The sequence below is a fragment of the Pseudorasbora parva genome, chromosome 20, assembly GCF_024679245.1.
Source record: "Pseudorasbora parva isolate DD20220531a chromosome 20, ASM2467924v1, whole genome shotgun sequence".
NCBI classification, from domain to species: domain Eukaryota; kingdom Metazoa; phylum Chordata; class Actinopteri; order Cypriniformes; family Gobionidae; genus Pseudorasbora; species Pseudorasbora parva.
Window position 1 is genome coordinate 9171576 of NC_090191.1, and position 19583 is coordinate 9191158.

Below are 19583 nucleotides of genomic sequence, written 5' to 3' on the forward strand. Positions count from 1 at the left end.
ATAGATTAGCTTCACACAGACGTCTTCTAACTGTCACAGTACTTACAGGTAACTCCAGACTGTCTTTGATCATCCTGGAGGTGATCATTGGCTGAGCCTTTGCCATTCTGGTTATTCTTCTATCCATTTTGATGGTTGTCTTCCGTTTTCTTCCACGTCTCTCTGGTTTTGCTCTCCATTTTAAGGCATTGGAGATCATTTTAGCTGAACAGCCTATCATTTTTTGCACCTCTTTATAGGTTTTCCCCTCTCTAATCAACTTTTTAATCAAAGTACGCTGTTCTTCTGAACAATGTCTTGAACGACCCATTTTCCTCAGCTTTCAAATGCATGTTCAACAAGTGTTGGCTTCATCCTTAAATAGGGGCCACCTGATTCACACCTGTTTCTTCACAAAATTGATGACCTCAGTGATTGAATGCCACACTGCTATTTTTTTGAACACACCCCTTTCAACTAATTCAACTAATTGCCCAATTGCACAGCCTTAAGAGCGTGCATATCATGAATGCTGGGTCTCATTTGTTTTCTGAGAATCTACTGGACCTACTGGTAACTTGTTTGCCACGTAGCAATAAAAAAATATATGAAAAACCTTGATTATTCTGGTTAGTCACATTTTACTGCTATTATTTTGAACAATACTGTACATTCCACTACATAATATTTATACGCATTTTCGTGAGATCTGCCTGGATGAAACGTCATGCTCCGCTAGATTCGCCGAGAACTCGTACAAAAAATGCGCTGCACACCGCCAGGCGAAATGGGGTCTTGCGGACCCAACGCGCACAACCGTCCCCTCCGCGTTGACGTAATTTTTGCCGCACGCACCCTCGCGCTCATGTGGACGCATCGAGTATAAACAAGGCTTCACACCTGCCAACAGTGTGGACAGAGCTTCACTCTAAAAGGGCATCTTAAAGGCCACATGATAATTCACAGTGGAGAGAAGGCTTACACCTGCCAAAAGGTAAAGACCCCTTCCTCTTCCAACATGACTAGACAAGTGCACAAAGCAAGGTCTATAAAGACATAGTTGAGTGAGCTTGGTGTGGAGGAACTTGACTGGCCTGCACAGAGTCCGGAACTCAACCCGATAGAACTCCTAACATCAGTGTCTAACCTCACAAATGTGCTTCTAGAAGAAAGATTAAAAAAATCTCATAAACCTTGTAGAAAGCCTTCCCAGAAGAGTCCGAGAAGTTCATGTGCATTTAAAGGCAGGCATCCCAAAACTTTTGGCTATATAGTTTATTTTTTCTCTGAATGCTTGAGTTTTACTTCGGTTGTATGGACTTGCAAGTTCAATTCAGGTGAACGAACTCCTGAGGACAGAAGGACACAGTCCAGTAATTCTGCAAATGGAACAGCATTCTTGATTCACTGTGGCTACTTGCGGTTATCTGTATGTATATCTTAGACAACAATAAAGCAAATTGTTTTAAAATGCCACTCTGCCTCTTCATTTTCATTTTAAGAATCTTAAATAGCCACATATATGTGGTCCAGGCAAAGCATACATTGATTATCTTCACTGCATGTATATTTATAACAAAATGAAATGTAAAACTCAACCTATCAATATGTGGTTCAGGCAGTATGTGAATATGTCCTCGTACTTATCTTCACTGTAACATAAATATGACACACACAACTCTCTTTTTATTTAAAGTCAGTTTAAATAATCAATAATAGCCATTATAAAAGTATTAGTAAAAGGTATAGGAAGCTATCCAATTAGAAATAAAGCAAACCATTCAGTAAAAAGTCAACATTTAGTAGGCTACAGTTGTGAGGTTAAATATGCAAGGCAAGTTTATTTATATATCACATTTCATAAACAATGGTAAATCAAAATGCTTTATAAGGCTGGGTGATCTAACCCCCAAAGAAATCGTATTTTTTGGTTGATTGGCGATACACGGTATATATGGTGGGGGGAAATCTGTATTAAATATTTTTTTAATTTCACATCCTGCCCATTGATGTCCTAAATAATGTTGATATTAAAGGCTATGCAAATTATGTGCAAATTGGGGGTTTACGATATAAAAACTAAAAAATTCATAATTTTGTTTTTAAATTCACTAAACTAAAAATTAAAATAAAGTAAAAGCATATTAACCTATATTTATATATTACCCCATTAAAATGGTCACTTTCATAAAAATATACTTACTTTTAGGTTTAAAATTCCACATATGCGAATACTATTATATATACTACATATACTATTTTAATCAGAATACAACACAGATGACATATCAAATGTTCAAACTGAGAAAATATATAATTTTAAGGGAAAAATAAGTTGATTTTAAATTTCATGGCATCAACACATCTCAGTCTGCAAACATTTGGGGACTAAGGAGACAAGTTTCTCAAGTTTAGGAAAAGGAATGTTGAAAAGATCTGGACTGCAGGCTGGCCATTTCAGTACCCAGATCCTCCTTCTATGCAGCCATAATGTTGTAATTGATGCAGTATGTGGTCTGGCATTGTCATGTTGGAAAATGCAAGGCCTTCCCTGAAAGAGACAACGTCTGGATGGGAGCATAATGTTATAGAACTTGGATATACCTTTCAGCATTGATGGTGCCTTTCCCGATGTATAAGCTGCCCATGCCACACGCACTCATGCAACCCCACATTGACACTTACGCACAGAGATTGTTCCAGATTCTCTAAATTTTTGGATGCTATTACGCACAGTAGATGATTACTTCAAATTATTTGCAATTTGTCTCTGTGAAACTGCTTTCTGATATTTCTCCACATTTTTTCCCCGCAGCATTGGGGGAATTGGTGATCCTCTTGCCATCTTGAGTTCTTAGAGACACTGCCACTCTGAGAGGCTCTTTTTATAACCATTCATATTGCCAATTGACCTAATAAGTTGCAAATTGGTCCTCCAGCTGTTCCTTATATGTACATTTAACTTTTCCGGCCACTTATTGCTACCTGTCCAAATTTTTTTGGAATGTGTAGCTCTAATGAAATCCAAAATGAACCAATATTTGGCATGACATTTCAAAATGTCTCACTTTCAACTTTTGATATGTTATCTAGATTCTATTTTAAATAAAATATAAGTTTATGAGATTTGTAAATGATTGCATTCCTATTTTAATCACAATTTGTACAATGTACCAACTTTTTCGGAATTGGGTTTGTATTTGAATGATTTTTTTTAACATTTACAGATAGAGAATATACCTGTGAAATGTAAGTTATGCACTGAGTAAAGCACCACATCTCAAATGGATTAAAAACAGTGTAGGCTATTTATCGGTCTGTCAGGTACAAGCGGGCAAGCTGCTTTAAACTATACAGGATAACTATTTCCAGTTGAATTGAAGCCCTTAATATAAAGCATGTAATTTTGAGGACAAATTGCACCATGCACTTTCTCTGCATCAGCTCATTCTGCATACTCTGCTATTTTTGTGATGAAAGATTTTTCTCCCGAAAAACTTGCAGGTTTTGGGTCGGGTTCGGGCTAATGTTTAGCGAACAGCCTCAGGTTGGTTCAGGCTCGGTTTTGTAACTGAGAAAAAATAAATTGGCTATATTACAGTTTGCGTGCTTTGCCTCCTGGCTGTTTTGTGACCAGGAGCACACGAGAGAGAGAGGACGAGAGAGAGAGAGAGAGAGAGCACACGTTAATATATATATATATATATATATATATATATATATATATATATATATATATATATATATATAGGGCTTGACAGTAACTTTTTTGCTCACCAGCCACTGTGGCTAGTGGTTTTCCAAAGCATTTTCACTGGCCACAATTTTGATGTTTGGAAATTACATTGTATATGTTTAAAGTCGACTTTGGCATGCTTAAATTACTTGACTTTGAGTAATTTTACCTGACTTAGAAGATTTAAAACCCTTTCAAATGCAGTGACCCCCAAATCAAGACTACATTGCATATCAGCTGGTATGTGAAGGTGGGCAAGGGGTGGGCAATATGATAGGCTAAAATGAGAAATGTAATATGACAGGGCTCGGCATAAAGCATGTTCATGTACTTGTCCTTTAGACAAGTAAATCATTCATTCACTTGTCCGAGTAGAAAATTTGCTTGTCCGTGAAAAAAAGTTTGATTTTTTTTTTGTGTGTGTTGTAAATATAATTTATTCTGAAGCAATATTCTCACCAGTGTTCAATCAACTTGGACATATTTGCATCTGCATATTTGTTATTTTTAATTTTTTTATTATTGAATCATTTCAAATTTGTGATCTTTGTACCTTTTATAAAGGCCATTTCCCCACCAAATCTTATTAAATATTTAAATGCTATGCTTCAGGTTTCATTTTATATTGTTACATTTGATCAATACATTAAATTAAAATAAGACACTATAGGGGCTGTTACCAATCAAATTAAATAATTTACACTGAAAAATTACAACTGCATTAAAAAAAATTATGAGATTTGTAGTTTTGAATAGACAAATAACAAATGTTGGAAAGTATGTTTAAACATGAAACTAAACCTCCAATAGGTGGCAGCAGGTCTTAATGAGTGAGTCATTGAGTCATTCATTCAAACGCTGAATCATTCAGAAACACACTTGTTGCTGTGAACGATTTTCGCTGCTGAAATAAAACAAAAACACTCAAATCTAAAATGTAAGTGACTTTAAGTAACTGTTAATGTAAGTGAATGTTAATTACTTGTTTATTATTACTTATTATTTGTCATTTTCAGTCGTGATGGTATTCAGAAAAACAGTTTTCGCTCTAGTGTTGTGATTTCTCCTCGAGAGGTTACACGAGCGTCAACAGCACGACCTTGTTATCGTCAGTTTATTATACATTATCATCCACTATCGATCGCCACGTACACTAAATTAATGCACAATCATTCTTGCATTTTGGTGATTCGCTAGGTATTTTTTTGTGTTAATCAGGCTCTTGTCCGTCGGGCAAGTAAAATTCTCTTTCACTTGTCCCTTCAAAAAATCCACTTGTCCCGAACAAGCGTTAATGTCGAGCACTGTATGAGTTATTTTAGTTAGGCTATATAAAAAAACAAATAGGCAAATTACAAAAACAATAATAAAATAAAAAATTTGATACTAATACATTTAAAATTAAATAATAATTTATTTAATATGTACACATTTATTTAAACATAGTTTTTTGATTAGCTAACATTAATGACAGACGGGTATTTAATTGGGCTGCTGAATGCATGGACGTAATATTCTGACACATCCAGTTAATACCCACCTGTTTACGTACACTTAAGCCATAACCGACTGTGTTCATGCAAGATACCCCATGCGATGGACATTTTGCAGCTTGACATCTGTGCGCATGTATTTGACTATTCTGGAGCAAGGAGAACTGATCACGTGTGCAACAGGGAACACACGAGAGAGAGAGAGAGAGAGAGAGAGAGAGAGAGAGAGAGAGAGAGAAGGCTTTTGTTGAATGTCATTCAGTGCGATTCTGCCTATCTCGCCTTCACTAACTGCAAGTTAATTGATAAACAATTGTAGTTAAATTGTAGCTAATTTTTGTGATACGACGGTCTTGGCATATCATAACCTGCCGAAGTGGCTCGTGGGAGTGGCTGCCGTACCCGTCACAGCTGAAATCTCCCCGCATTTGGCGGGTGTTAATGTCAAGCTATGCATACATTATTTATATATATATATATATATATATATATATATATATATATATATATATATATATATATATATATATATATATATATATATATATATACACTCACCTAAAGGATTATTAGGAACACCATACTAATACTGTGTTTGACCCCCTTTTGCCTTCAGAACCGCCTTAATTCTACGTGGCATTGATTCAACAAGGTGCTGAAAGCATTCTTTAGAAATGTTGGCCCATATTGATAGGATAGCATCTTGCAGTTGATGGAGATTTGTGGGATACACATCCAGGGCCTGAAGCTCCCATTCCATCACATCCCAAAGATGCTCTATTGGGTTGAGATCTGGTGACTGTGGGGGCCATTTTAGTACAGTGAACTCAAACCAATTTGAAATGATTCAAGCTTTGTGACATGGTGCATTATCCTGCTGGAAGTAGCCATCAGAGGATGGGTACATGGTGGTCCTAAAGGGATGGACATGGTCAGAAACATTGCTCAGGTAGGCCGTGGCATTTAAACAATGCCCAATTGGCACTCATCAGACCAGGTAACATTTGTCCAGTCTTCAAATGTGCAATTTTGGTGAGCTTGTGCAAATTGTAGCCTCTTTTTCCTATTTGTAGTGGAGATGAGTGGTACCCGGTGGGGTCTTCTGCTGTTGTAGCCCATCTGCCTCAAGGTTGTGCATGTTGTGGCTTCACAAATGCTTTGCTGCATACCTCAGTTGTAACAAGTAGTTATTTCAGTCAAAGTTGCTGTTCTATCATCTTGAATCAGTTGGCCCATTCTCCTCTGACCATTCTTTAAATGGTCGTGCGTGAAAATCCCAGTAACTGAGCAGATAGTGAAATACTCAGACCAGCCCGCCTGGCACCAACAAAAAATTGCTTAAATCACCTTTCTTTCCCATTCTGATATTCAGTTTGGAGTTCAGGAGATTGTGCTGACCAGGACCACACCCCCAAATGCATTTAAGCAACTGCCATGTGATTGGTTGATTAGATAATTGCATAAATGAGAAATTAAACTGAATAGGTGTTCCTAATAATCCTTTAGGTGAGTGTATATTAAACATGAAACAAAAAGCACTTTAACCCGCAATATTGTACATAATTCAAACTAAGTTTTTGTAAGTGGCGTGTTGTCAGTGTTGTTATCCGAGCAGACAGCTATTAGTACATCACACAGGCAACCAGTTTGCACGTCTAAATCAGTGGTATGATCTGGTTTTCAGTCTGAAACAGTAGCGTCAAGTAAATGCCTCATCCGATCAGGGAGATGTGGTGCCAGGCTGAAGTATTATCAAGGCTTTAGGCAGTCATTCATGATGTGGGAAGGAAGTTAAATATGACTGTTTACAATCGCGTGTTTCCGTCTGTCATCTCCAGACCTATTTTTATTTTATCTTTCGCATCCTAAATATTTGTTAAATGCAGAGAGTAATGGGAAGCTTGAAATTAACTTACTATTTTCAGAATAATAGGCCTATTACTAAATTATGAAATATTAATCAGAAGATCGTAGAGATGTGGGACATGTGGTCTAACAGGACTGAATGAACTGCCTTTATGTGATTAAGCCCATGGGTTTGGAGATAGGACTGCTTATTTGTCCTGTATGCAACATTTTAGTATCTTAATAAGCTTATTCATATATGTTTGAATAGGGTAGTAGGTGAACTCTGCATAAAATTCGATATCAAGGGCCAGAGTTGAGAAACCCTGGTAAAGAGATTCTTATATTACATGTAACACATCTTTCAGTAGCATAATGGGTATAGGATAGGGATGTCCAATCCTCCTTCTGGAGAGCCACCGTCTTGCAAAGTTAAAGGGTTAGTTCACCAAAAAAATGAAAATTCAGTCATTAATTACTTACCCTAAAGTCATTTGACACCCGTAAAACCAGTGCACAATCCCAATCAGTGGGTTCGGATCGCCAAAGTCACGTAATTTCTGCAGCTTGGTGGTTTGACATGGGATCCAAATCATGAATTAATACGCTGATTCATTAAGCTCCCAAGCTTCAGGAAGCAGTGTTTTGAAATCGACAATCACTGTATAAGTTGTTATTTTGCACAAAAACTATTCTCTGCCCTTCATAAAGTTATCATAGAACCATTGTAGTGAAATTGACTTTGTAACGTCTTTTGTACCTTTTATTGGTTTTGAGAGAGGAAATGTCATTGCTGCCAGTGGAAGCCTTTCTGAGCCATCGGATTTCAACAAAAAGAATGTATTTGTGTTCTGAGGTTGAACAAAGGTCTGGCACGGCATGTGGGTGAGTAATTAATGACAGAATCTGAATTTTTGGGTGAACAAACCCTTTAAGCTCCAACCTCAATTAAACAGCTAACCAATGTATTCAGGCAACTTCAGAAACTTCTGGCAGGTGTATAAGGGCAATTTGAGCTAAACTCAATAGAATAGTGGACCTCTAGGAGAAGGTTTGGACCCCATGTTACAGAATCTAGCATATGTTGTTGCATTACATATCTAAATGTTTTGTTGTCTGTTGCTGTGTGCAATTAAACCGGGGTTAACTTTTTGTGTCTTTTTTGCTTTTCCTTAGACCTAATGGCGCTGAAAGCAGAGAGGGGAGTACTTGAAGCAGAGAAAGATCAATCTGAGAATCTTCATGATTTTATACCTGGAGAAAAATCTTTTAAATACTCACAGACTGAAAATACTTTCAAACTAAAAGCTCAAAAGACAGAAACTATAAGTTATTTCAATTGTATTCAGTGTGGAAAGAGTTTCGATCAACAAGAAAACCTTAAAGTCCACATGAGAATTCACACAGGAGAGAAGCCTAATGGATCCCCTCAGTGTGGAAAGGGTTTCAATCAAGATGGAAGCCTTAAAGTTCATATGAGAGTTAGCGCTGGAAAGGGTCCATTCATCTGCCAACAGTGTGGAAACAGTTTCACTCATAAAGGAAGTCTTAACAGGCACATTAGAATTCACACTGGAGAGCTTTTCCCATGCCCTCAGTGTGGAAAGAGATTCAGTCGGCATGGAAACTTTAAAGACCATATGAGAATTCACACTGGAGAGAGCCCTTACACCTGCCAACTGTGTGGAAAGAGTTTTGATAAACATGGAAACCTTAAAGTGCACATGAAAATCCACACTCATGATAAGCCTTTAACATGCCCTCCATGTGGAAAGACTTTTGATCAATATGCAAACTTTAAAGTTCACATGAGAATTCACACCGGAGAGAAGCCTTACAGCTGCCAACAGTGTGGAAGAAGTTTCAACAGAAAAGGAAACCTTAATTATCACATGAGAATTCACACTGGAGAAAGCCCTTTCACCTGCCAACAGTGTGGACTAAGTTTCACTCATAAAGGCAGCCTTAACAGGCACATGAGAATTCACAATGGAGAGAAACCTTACACCTGCCAACAGTGTGGAGGAACTTTTGCTCGACATGGAAACCTTAAAGTCCACATGAGAATTCACACCGGAGAGAAGCCTTACACGTGCCAAATGTGTGGAAAGAGTTTCGATCATCATGGAAACCTTAAGGTCCACATGAGAGTTCACACTGGAGAGAAGCCTTACACATGCCCTCAGTGTGCAAAGAGTTTCACTCAAAAAAGACACCTTGAAGTCCACATGAGAATTCACTCGAGAGAGAACTTTTAAATGTTTGTGTAAACACCTTAGGAATCATGTAATACTGAAGAGAAGACTTTCATGTGCAATCACTGTGTAAAGACTACCAGATAGGTTCACATACTGTAGAGCTGTTTTAAAGCTGAATCACACCTCGCATCTTGTTTCAAATTGATCAACGTCAAACTGTTATGAACTGACCTGAGCTAAATAATGACGCTATTGTCTTTTAGAGCTGTTTTACAGCAAAATCTGACTTGTCTACAAGTCGCTGCCTCTCCTGCTTCCTGGAAGTGTATATAAGCAACCTCTGTTCACTCAATTGTTGCAAAGTCTTGTTTGCTATTGCTTTTAGTCCTCTGCCTCTTTGGATTGTTTATCTACAATTTGCCTGTTGCCAACTCCAAGCCTGTTTGCACAAGCAACAATTGTATCATCCCAGCATCAGCAGTTGTACTGCATAAAGGAACTCATTAAAGTTCTACAAAGGAACTCTCTACAAAGGATGAATTCTTTGTACATTCACCTAGTTTGGAGGAACACATGGAGCATGTCCATGCGATCCTTAAACAACTAATAGAGCATTCATCAACTGTATGCGAAGGCTGGAAAGTTTGAGTTTCATCCTGCTACTATGTCCTACTTGGGGTATGTCATAAGGAGAGGAGATGGATAATTCCTAGGTAAAGGCAGAACTGGAATGGTCCTGTCCAGAATCTGCTTTGCCTAATGTTTTTGTAGAGGTGGTTGCTTCAGACACGGGTCTCTCTGCAATGCAGTAACCGTGAACTGTTGGACATGAAAGCTACCTTTGAGGAATGGCATCACTGCTTGGAGAGGGAGATGTCTGTTGGTTTTAAGAACCAAAAGAACTGCAAAGCTGATCCTCTCTCTCACATTTGTTATGTCCAGAGTTGCATTTCTTATGGTACCTGATTGCCCCCAGATGTACCTGCTTACCAGTCACTAGTGAGCCAGCATAAAAGCAGAGAAGAAACTGACAGTTTAAGAAATGTTCATCCAAGAGCTTTCTCCAGGGCGTGATCTTGGTCCTGACCAGGCTGTTGCTACAGTAGTTTATAAAATCTTGTTGTTGAACATAACTGCTTAATATTCTACTGTGGGGTATTGTATTATTTTTAGTTGACTGTTGTGCTTCCAACATGTATCCTGGCAGCTTAAGTGTGGAGATTGTTACCAGTGAACTTTATCTGGGGCCTGTTTCAGTAAGGAGGTAGCCTGACAAGCTAGACCCACATCAAGATGTTTGGTCTGGAAACTCACCATTGACAGGGCTCAGTCCGAGGGGTGGGATGAACGGTTGTCTTACAAATTCCCTCTGCACGGCGTGCACGCAATTGGATAGCGCTACAACCAACCAGAGCAACAAAGGTGAAGCAGAGCTAGTTGAAAGATTAAACTTTCGCCGTATTCGGTCGGCAAAACTATGAACACATCTTCCCTTCTTAAGAATGACTTCAGTTCCGTTCTTTGTTCTTTTCTCAGAGAAAAACTTAACTCCAAGTCTTCCAGAGTCGCGGTCAAAACTGATTCGAAAGACCGCCATTCGCCAGTTTCTGTGTTTACTAGAAGCATGGTATTTTATGGTATCCCACGGGCAAAAATAAAAAAAGTGGTAGCAGCTAAAAATGTATGAAACAGTATATGTATGTAAAATAAAGTTTTATAAAAGGTATACAAATATATAATTTAATCAGGTAAAGCTTTAAGCATAAAAGGTTCATGGGTGTAGGATTCATGACTTCACAAACACTTGACATATTAAATATAATTCAGTGTCTTTTTCAATGTGAAGCAGCTGTTTCCTCAGATTAATGCTCTTTTCAAATAATGTTCTCTAATCCAACCTATTACATTTGTGAATTAGGGTATGAAATTAACATTTAACTTCTCAGCCAACAGCAAGAAAAAAGAGGCTCGTAAAAAAAAAAAACACGCACCACTGACATGAAGAGGAGATGAGGAATATTAACATAGAATATTAAAATAGGGGAAAAAAGGAACTGTTGCTTTTGTATTTAGCAAGATGACCTAATAAATTGTGATTAATTTGTGTTTATTTAACACCTGTGATGTATGGAATATATTTCAAACTACCCTTCCTTCCGGTATATTTTTCCATTCCATATAGTAATCCGTTTCATTTTTGGAAGGTGCGACGATGGGAATATGCGTACCAATGCATCCAAACACATTGGAAATGCTAATTATTAGGTTTCTTCCAGAGGTTTGCAAAAAATATATCAAGTGAACATCATTTAACCTGATTCTACTCCACTCACCTGCAGTCTTGTGAAACTCCTCTTTGATGCTCTACAACACAAACATATTCAGAAAGAGCTCATGTGAGAGTGAGGCTTTCCTTACCTCTCTGCATAGAAGCCTTACTTATTTGCTTTGCATCCCTGATATTATATAGAAAACTATCATTAAAACATGGTTCTGTTCAAATAAATATGCATGTGGATATAGCACGCAAAAAAATTCTCTCCTGACACGAATGTAGCTCCCTACAAAGGATTGCAGCCTCCTCATCTACAGGATGCTATTTTTGTAATTTTGACAGTGTCCTTTTGATGAAAATATTTGCAGTAAATGAATGTACATTCCCTGCAAAAAAAGTTTTTTTTTTTTGCCTTGTAATTTCCAGTCAAAATATCTAAAGATTCTTAAATCAGTGTTCATTTTCTAGTCCTATGTAAGAATAAAAAAGACGTAATTAGTCTTGTTTATTGGGGGACAAAAAAAGCTAATTTAAGTGCATTTTTCTTATTTTGCAAATTATCTGCCGTTAGAGTAAGAAAAATACTCAGTATGAAAAGCATTTGTACAGTGTGAATGAATGAATGAAGCATTTAAACACAGCTGGCTAAAAAGGGGGAGGAGACCTAAAGAAACTGGGTTTACTGAAGAAAACCTGCTCCTGACCACGATAGGTTCACGATAGATTACTGTGAGTAAAAGTTACCTCTCCCTCAGAAACGGCTTGACTTACCCTGCTTTCTCTGGTTTAACATACCTCACATTATGAAACAGGGTTAACATATTCTGAAACGGGCCCCAGGACACGCTGATCGGATAACTGCTCAGAATCGTGTTTTTACTTTTCAATGTGTATGTGGACAACATCCGGATACATGTTGCATGTTTAATGCCAAGTGTAAACGCAGCCTTAGATTTTTTGGTTTCATCTCACATCTGCAACATTTATAAGACCGTGTTGTCATGTGTGAAAGTTAATAAAACTGTAACAATGTAATAAACATTTTGGCCTATTTATTGTGTGTAACACAAAACAGTGCCTAAACTAAACAGTGAGACTAAAGCCTAGTTCACACTGCCCGATTTTTGCCCCGATTTTGAGTCGCCGACAGGTTTTGTGAAATCGCCGACAAATGCCCGAGATCACCGGCAAATCGGTGCTCGTGCACGCGAGTGACAATCACGCAGTATGAATGATCAAAGACGCGATCAGAGAGAATCGCCGACGAGTCGCCGACGCCGGTGAGATATTTGGCATGCTAAATATCTGGACCTGTCGGCGATTCAAACTCCTGCTGTGTGAAGTGCGTTCTGACTGAAAATTACACCGACAGCCAATGAGAGAGTGAGATACAGGGCAGCAGGAGGTTCAGGGAGGAGTTATAAAGCAGAATTTCAGTATTTTAATAGATATATTTACAATTCTATCAAACAGAAACAAACGCCAAACATTTGCACATCCAGCCACAGCAGCAGCACATTAAATAATTATTTATTTACCTCAAACTGTCTTTGCAGAACAAAATCCTGGCTCCCTCTGTCTCTCCAACAATTTCTTCCGCCATTATCTTTTTTCTTTTTCTCCACAAATCAGCGCACATACAATTTGAAGCAAACTTTGTGCAGTTTATCATTTTTAATAACAATTCCAAGTCTCGCGCGAGAACTCCGGTCTGACGCACGTGTGATCTCGCGTTGTTTACTCGGCACATCGCACGTGTGTTTGGGAAACGTAGTTTGAGCACCGGAGAGAGAGTTGTCGGCGATTGTTCCTCTTGTTCAGTCATGCAGTGTGAACTCCTCTGTCGTCAAACCATCGTGCAGTGTGAACACAGCAGTGACTGAATAATAACCCAGATAGTCATGCAGTGTGAATAGAGCAGTGACCCGACGAGTTTGAAAATCGTGCAGTCTGAACTAGGCTTAAAGTGAACAGTCAAACAGTCATGTTCAATTCAGTAAAACAACTGAATATACAATAGCAACTTGTAAGAAAGGAACGCAATAGAAAATAAAACTTATCAACAAAAATAAACTGGCCTGAACTGCCAGTTCCCACTTCCATGGCGCTTTTAAATGCTGCATAGGTGTTTTTTTTCTTCCAGGAATTCTACAAAAGGGATACTTCAGCGATTAGTTTATGGCTTTGTATCAGTAGAAACCCAGGATTAAGTGATTACTAAATCAAGAGGTTTTGAGGTTTGGAATATGGTTATAACAAACTAAGTACGAGTGACATCAAATTCAAAGGTAAGTTAACATGGTAAAAATAAGAACAATGGACTCCTGGACCCCCAGAGTTGTTGGCAGTTCAGCCATACATCTTGCTCTCAGTTTGTTTTTAAGGCTGTAGGAATTGTGTCTAGTAATATTCAATCTCCATAGCCATACCATTTGAGAGCTATCACTAGACTTTGCTCAGCCCAGTGCAGAGCCTCTTGCTAGCAAAGTCATTGATCAAGTCTTTGAAGTCTAGCTTTCTAGCCAACTGACTTTCACTGGACAACATGGCAAGACTGCAAAGCCTGTCCTGAGACATAGTAAACCTCAAATAGTTTTTTAAATACATTTAAGCTTTACTGAAAGTTCTCTCCCCACCAGCAAAAGTCACTGTACAAAATATATACGTAAAAAAATGCAGACTTCTCAATGCTATGTAGTGGCATCTTGTTAATTGCATTCAGGAGACCAAGAGGGGACAAGTTAAGAGGGAAAGTGGACATAGCTGTATCTTATTTCATTTTCAAACTTGGACGTGAGATCTCTGGAATATTTCTTGATTAGTGGTTGGCACACAGAAGGGATTTTATCCTCACTAATTTAAAACAGCAGAGAATTCCATAGCTATTTCTTCAGTGGTGCAGAACCTGGTGTCCAGATCACTTAAGATGCTGTCCATAGCAATAAAAAAGAGTGTTCTGTAACACTGTTGCTGCACTGTCATGAGCTGTCTCCTCTTGAGAGGTCACATTATGGAATCTCTTCCTTTTCTTTTGCTGAGTTGCAACATCTATTTGTGTTTCAATCAGTTTTGCCTTAGACAGGGGTGATTCCCAATTTCCCATCTATCTCTAAAAGTCAGCATCTCTTCTGTTAAGGCGTTGATATTGGCTGCCTCTGTGTCAAGAGAGATTTTTCCAGACTAGATAACCACATTCCTGTTATCAATGCACTGCAGTACTTTAAGCCAGACAGTAAGTAGGGCAATAGCATTGAATGACTTGAAGTAGCCTCTGATCTGGCCTTGCTGGTGAGACTAAATGTTGTGAATATACCGTCAAGGGCCTCAATGACAGAAGGAAGGTCTTATGTTACAGGTTTAACAGCCAGGATTCTTGCACTCCGGCAGGAATCTGAGAAGTGATGCGGAGAGCAACCTGTTTTATCTTTGTAGATGGCCCAGCATTCTGGGCTGGCGCTAAAAAGTGAATACAGGGAGTGCAGAATTATTAGGCAAGTTGTATTTTTGAGGATTAATTTTATTATTGAACAACAACCATGTTCTTAATGAACACAAAAAACTCATTAATATCAAAGCTGAATATTTTTGGAAGTTTTAGTTTTTAGTTTTAGCTATTTTTGGGGGATATCTGTGTGTGCAGGTGACTATTACTGTGCATAATTATTAGGCAACTTAACAAAAAACAAATTTATACCCATTTCAATTATTTATTTTTACCATTGAAACCAATATAACATCTCAACATTCACAAATATACATTTCTGACATTCAAAAAACAAACAAAAACAAATCAGTGACCAATATAGCCACCTTTCTTTGCAAGGACACTCAAAAGCCTGCCATCCATGGATTCTGTCAGTGTTTTGATCTGTTCACCATCAGCATTGGGTGCAGCAGCAACCACAGCCTCCCAGACACTGTTCAGAGAGGTGTACTGTTTTCCCTCCTTGTAAATCGCACATTTGATGATGGACCACAGGTTCTCAATGGGGTTCAGATCAGGTGAACAAGGAGGCCATATCATTAGATTTTCTTCTTTTATACCCTTTCTTGCCAGCCACGCTGTGGAGTACTTGGACGCGTGAGATGGAGCATTGTCCTGCGTGAAAGGATGTTTTTCTTGAAGGATGCAGACTTCTTCCTGTACCACTGCTTGAAGAATGTGTCTTCCAGAAAATGGCAGTAGGACTGGGAGTTGAGCTTGACTCCATCCTTAACCCGAAAAGGCCCCACAAGCTCATCTTTGATGATACCAGCCCAAACCAGTACTCCACCTCCACCTTGCTGGCGTCTGAGTCGGACTGGAGCTCTCTGCCCTTTACCAATCCAGCCATGGGACCATCCATCTGGCCCATCAAGACTCACTCTCATTTCATCAGTGCATAAAACCTTAGAAAAATCAGTCTTGAGATATTTCTTGGCCCAGTCTTGATGTTGCTTGTGTGTCTTGTTCAGTGGTGGTCGACTTTCTGCCTTTCTTACCTTGGCCATGTCTCTGAGTATTGCACACCTTGGGCACTCCAGTGATGTTGCAGCTCTGAAATATGGCCAAACTGGTGGCAAGTGGCATCTTGGCAGCTGCACGCTTGACTTTTCTCAGTTCACGGGCAGTTATTTTGCGCCTTGGTTTTTCCACATGCTTCTTGCGACCCTGTTGACTATTTTGAATGAAACGCTTGATTGTTCGATGATCACGCTTCAGAAGCTTGGCTATTTTAAGACTGCTGCATCCCTCTGCAATATATCTCACTATTTTTGACTTTTCTGAGCGTGTCAAGTCCTTCTTTTGACCCATTTTGCCAAAGGAAAGGAAGTTGCCTAATAATTATGCACACTTGATATAGGGTGTTGATGTCATTAGACCACACCCCTTCTCATTACAGAGATGCACATCACCTAATATGCTTAATTGCTAGTAGGCTTTCCAGCCTATACAGCTTGGAGTAAGACAACATGCATAACGAGGATGATGTGGTCAAAATACTCATTTGCCTAATAATTCTGCACTGCCTGTAAAGGCACTTGATGAAGCCAAAATGTGTTGCTACTTCTGGTCTTCTGTGCTGATTTTTCTTTAATATCTGGGCTTGGACTCCCTTGACCCTTCCTGACATGTTTGCCTCATTGTCATATACTTGCCCTCTGCAGTCCCCACAGTCTATCCATTTGTCATCAAGCACATTTTCAAACATTTCTGCTATTTCACTTGCCTTTTTTTGTGTTTTTGTTTGTTTGTTAAAGTCCTTAAATTTAAGAACCTTTTACTGTGATCTCCCAGGCGTCTGATTCTTTGTTATACCTCATATCTGATGAGCACCACATTCTGTACATTTTTGTCAATATTCTTCTGCCAAATAAATCAATAAATTAATGCTGCTCAGATAATGGTTCAGCCTGGTTCCTTTTTGCAAGTGCTCATTAAGCAGTGAATCGTAATGAGACAAAAGCTCTAGTGTGCCTAAGTGTGTGCTCACACTAGTCAGTTTGAACCGCGCCCGAGTGCGTTTGACCACCAAAGCGCAGTTCGTTTGATCAGTTTGGCTCGATTAGCCGCCTTGGTCCGCATGGAAGAGGTGGGCCAGAGCACGGTTCAGTTGGACTCAGGCACGGTTCGCATGCAGTGTTCAGACTCAACAATCGCTTCAAACACTGATGAGACACAGGACACATCAGATAACACTGAGACAATACCTTCAGAACAAGGCAAAAAGAGAAAGAGAAAGGTAGAAGTGAGTGACACGATGACTGCCTTTCTAGATATGCAGAAAAAACAGCATGAAGAATTCATGCAAGGGGAGCACTTGCGTTACCAGCAAGAAAAAGAAATGCTTGATAACTGGTTGAAGGCTCAAGTACAGATGGAGGAGCGTCGACTGCAACAGCAGAGGGAGGAACGCCAAGAAACAAACATTAAGTTCCTGCAAACCATGAACAGACTGTTTGATGCCATTATTCCCTCACACTCTCATCACCAGCCCTCTCCTCACCATCCCTCTCCTCATGCTCCTCCTCCTGCTGCTACTCCTCCTCCTACTCTTCCTCCTTATCTGCAGTATCCCTACCATGCTGAGACATCATCATCCTACTCTGAGCTTGATAACTTTACACATGTTTATCGCAACCTGTAAAGGGACAGTTGTTTATGTCCATATTTCTTTTCCTGTAGCATATATTTAAATTGCACTTTAACCTAACACTATGCACTACCTCAAAACTCTACACTTTATAATTCTACCTTGAACCTCTACAATATATACCACACACTTCCATAAATAATACACCACCCACACTAGGTAGCCTATTTTGTTTCACCACTGCACTGTGAAGTCTTGTTCTGTGAAGTACTGTTTTTTTTTGTTTGTTTGTTTTCTGTGAGAAGTGCTCCTGAGTTTATGATTAAAACTTTTTTCGGCATCATCTTATGTTTTGTGTGTTATTCACAAATAACTCTTGCACTGTTCTTGAAATGAACAATATGACTATTGACAACAGCACAAAAATAAGTCATAGTAAACCAATAAGTACATTAAATATACATGCACTGAATGTAGTAGCGGCATGACACAGAAGTATGTAATGTAAACCATTCTCCTGAAATATACACTATCTCTCTACAACTTAAAGAAATATGAACACAATGCATCTCTGGTGGCATTTGAACTAGTGGCTGTATTATGAGGATTCCATTCACTGTTCACATTTTCCTCTTCTGTGGCAGTCTCCTCACATTCCTCGACAAAAATTGTGCAGAACGCAACATGCGCTCATAATAGTGTTTGTTGTCTATGCGGCAATCACACCTCTTCATTAAGCATCTCCACCTTCCTTTCAGGAGGCCAAATTCCCTTTCCACAGTCATCCGTGCCTTGCTGAGGCGGGTGTTTAAGGTGGCCTGTGCAGGGGTTGTTTGATGATTTTCTGGATATGGTTTCATCAACCATGGCAGTAATGGATATGAAGCATCCCCCAAAATCACCACTGGCACATCTACTCCTTCAAACCTCTCTGTTATCTAAGGGAACAGTGTATTACTCTGACCCCTCTCAAACAAGGATGAATTGGCAAAAACTCTTGCATCATGAACCTTGCCCGGTCATCCCACATTAATGTCCCAGAACATGAGTCGGTTGTCAACCACACCTTGCAGAATAACAGAGTAGAAACCTTTCCGGTTGTAGTAGTCTGCAGAGCTAGTAGGTGGAGCCAAAATCCCAATGTGAGTGCCATCAATAGCTCCTCCACATTGTGGGAAGCCCCACCTGTCTCTGAATCCCTGAATTATGCTTTCAAATTCCTGTTCAGATGGTGTTCTGATGAAAAGGGAAAGCAATTTTTCACAATTGCAGAGGCTACATGGTTGGTAATGCTAACAGCAGTTGACTGACCAATCCCAAATAAATGGGAGATGGTTCTGAACTCTACATTTGTGGCCAGTCCACATATGCATATTGCAACACGTTGGTCCACGGGCACTGGTTTTCTGAATGAAGTGGTCTGTCTTTGAAGGTGCGGCTGCAGGCTGTTGCACAACTGCAAGAATGATGTCCTTTCTGTCAGGTTTCTTAAGTCAAGAACAAAATAAAATGATTTAGGAATTTTGAATAAATTGTAATTCAAGTTGATAATTCTGAATGAATGTTTTGGCGGTATGGCTCTGTTCAGGGAGTCCTCTGACCTTTCATGAAATAACAGAGAGTCAGAGGACAGCAGCAGCATTATGGAACGCTCGCACAGTTTAGGGCTGTGAGAGCTGAACTATTCCCCCTTATAAACAGAGCAGCAACGATGACAAGTAAAATGCCACGTTATACACGACATGGCGGAGCTGGGGAGGTGGTGGGAAGCAAAGAGCTAGCAACAGCAGTTGGGAGCGAACTGAATCTGTTTGAAGATGCGCGCTGTTTATATCAAGCCATTAGCAGCAGGGGAGTGTGAACAGCTGATGCAAATCAGCTGAGCAGAAACCGCTGATGAGACCAAATAGCGTTAGCAGCGTCTTGACTACCTAGCCTGCCAGAACTGACGCTAACGCTCAATTCTCATTCTGAAATTAGCCT

The 19583-nt window shown here is 39.3% G+C and overlaps 1 protein-coding gene across 1 annotated transcript; it reads left to right on the plus strand.

Moving 5' to 3' along the window:
- The first annotated feature begins 8234 nt into the window (after positions 1-8234).
- LOC137049055 (gastrula zinc finger protein XlCGF57.1-like) lies at positions 8235-9311 on the plus strand. Its single transcript, XM_067427447.1, has one exon. The coding sequence runs from the start codon at positions 8235-8237 to the stop codon at positions 9309-9311; it is 1077 nt and encodes a 358-aa protein (XP_067283548.1).
- The last annotated feature ends 10272 nt before the right edge of the window (positions 9312-19583 follow it).

Bases quoted from the DNA above. Each gene is read 5' to 3' on its own strand.
- LOC137049055 (XM_067427447.1), top strand. From the start codon at position 8,235: ATGGCGCTGAAAGCAGAGAGGGGAGTACTTGAAGCAGAGAAAGATCAA.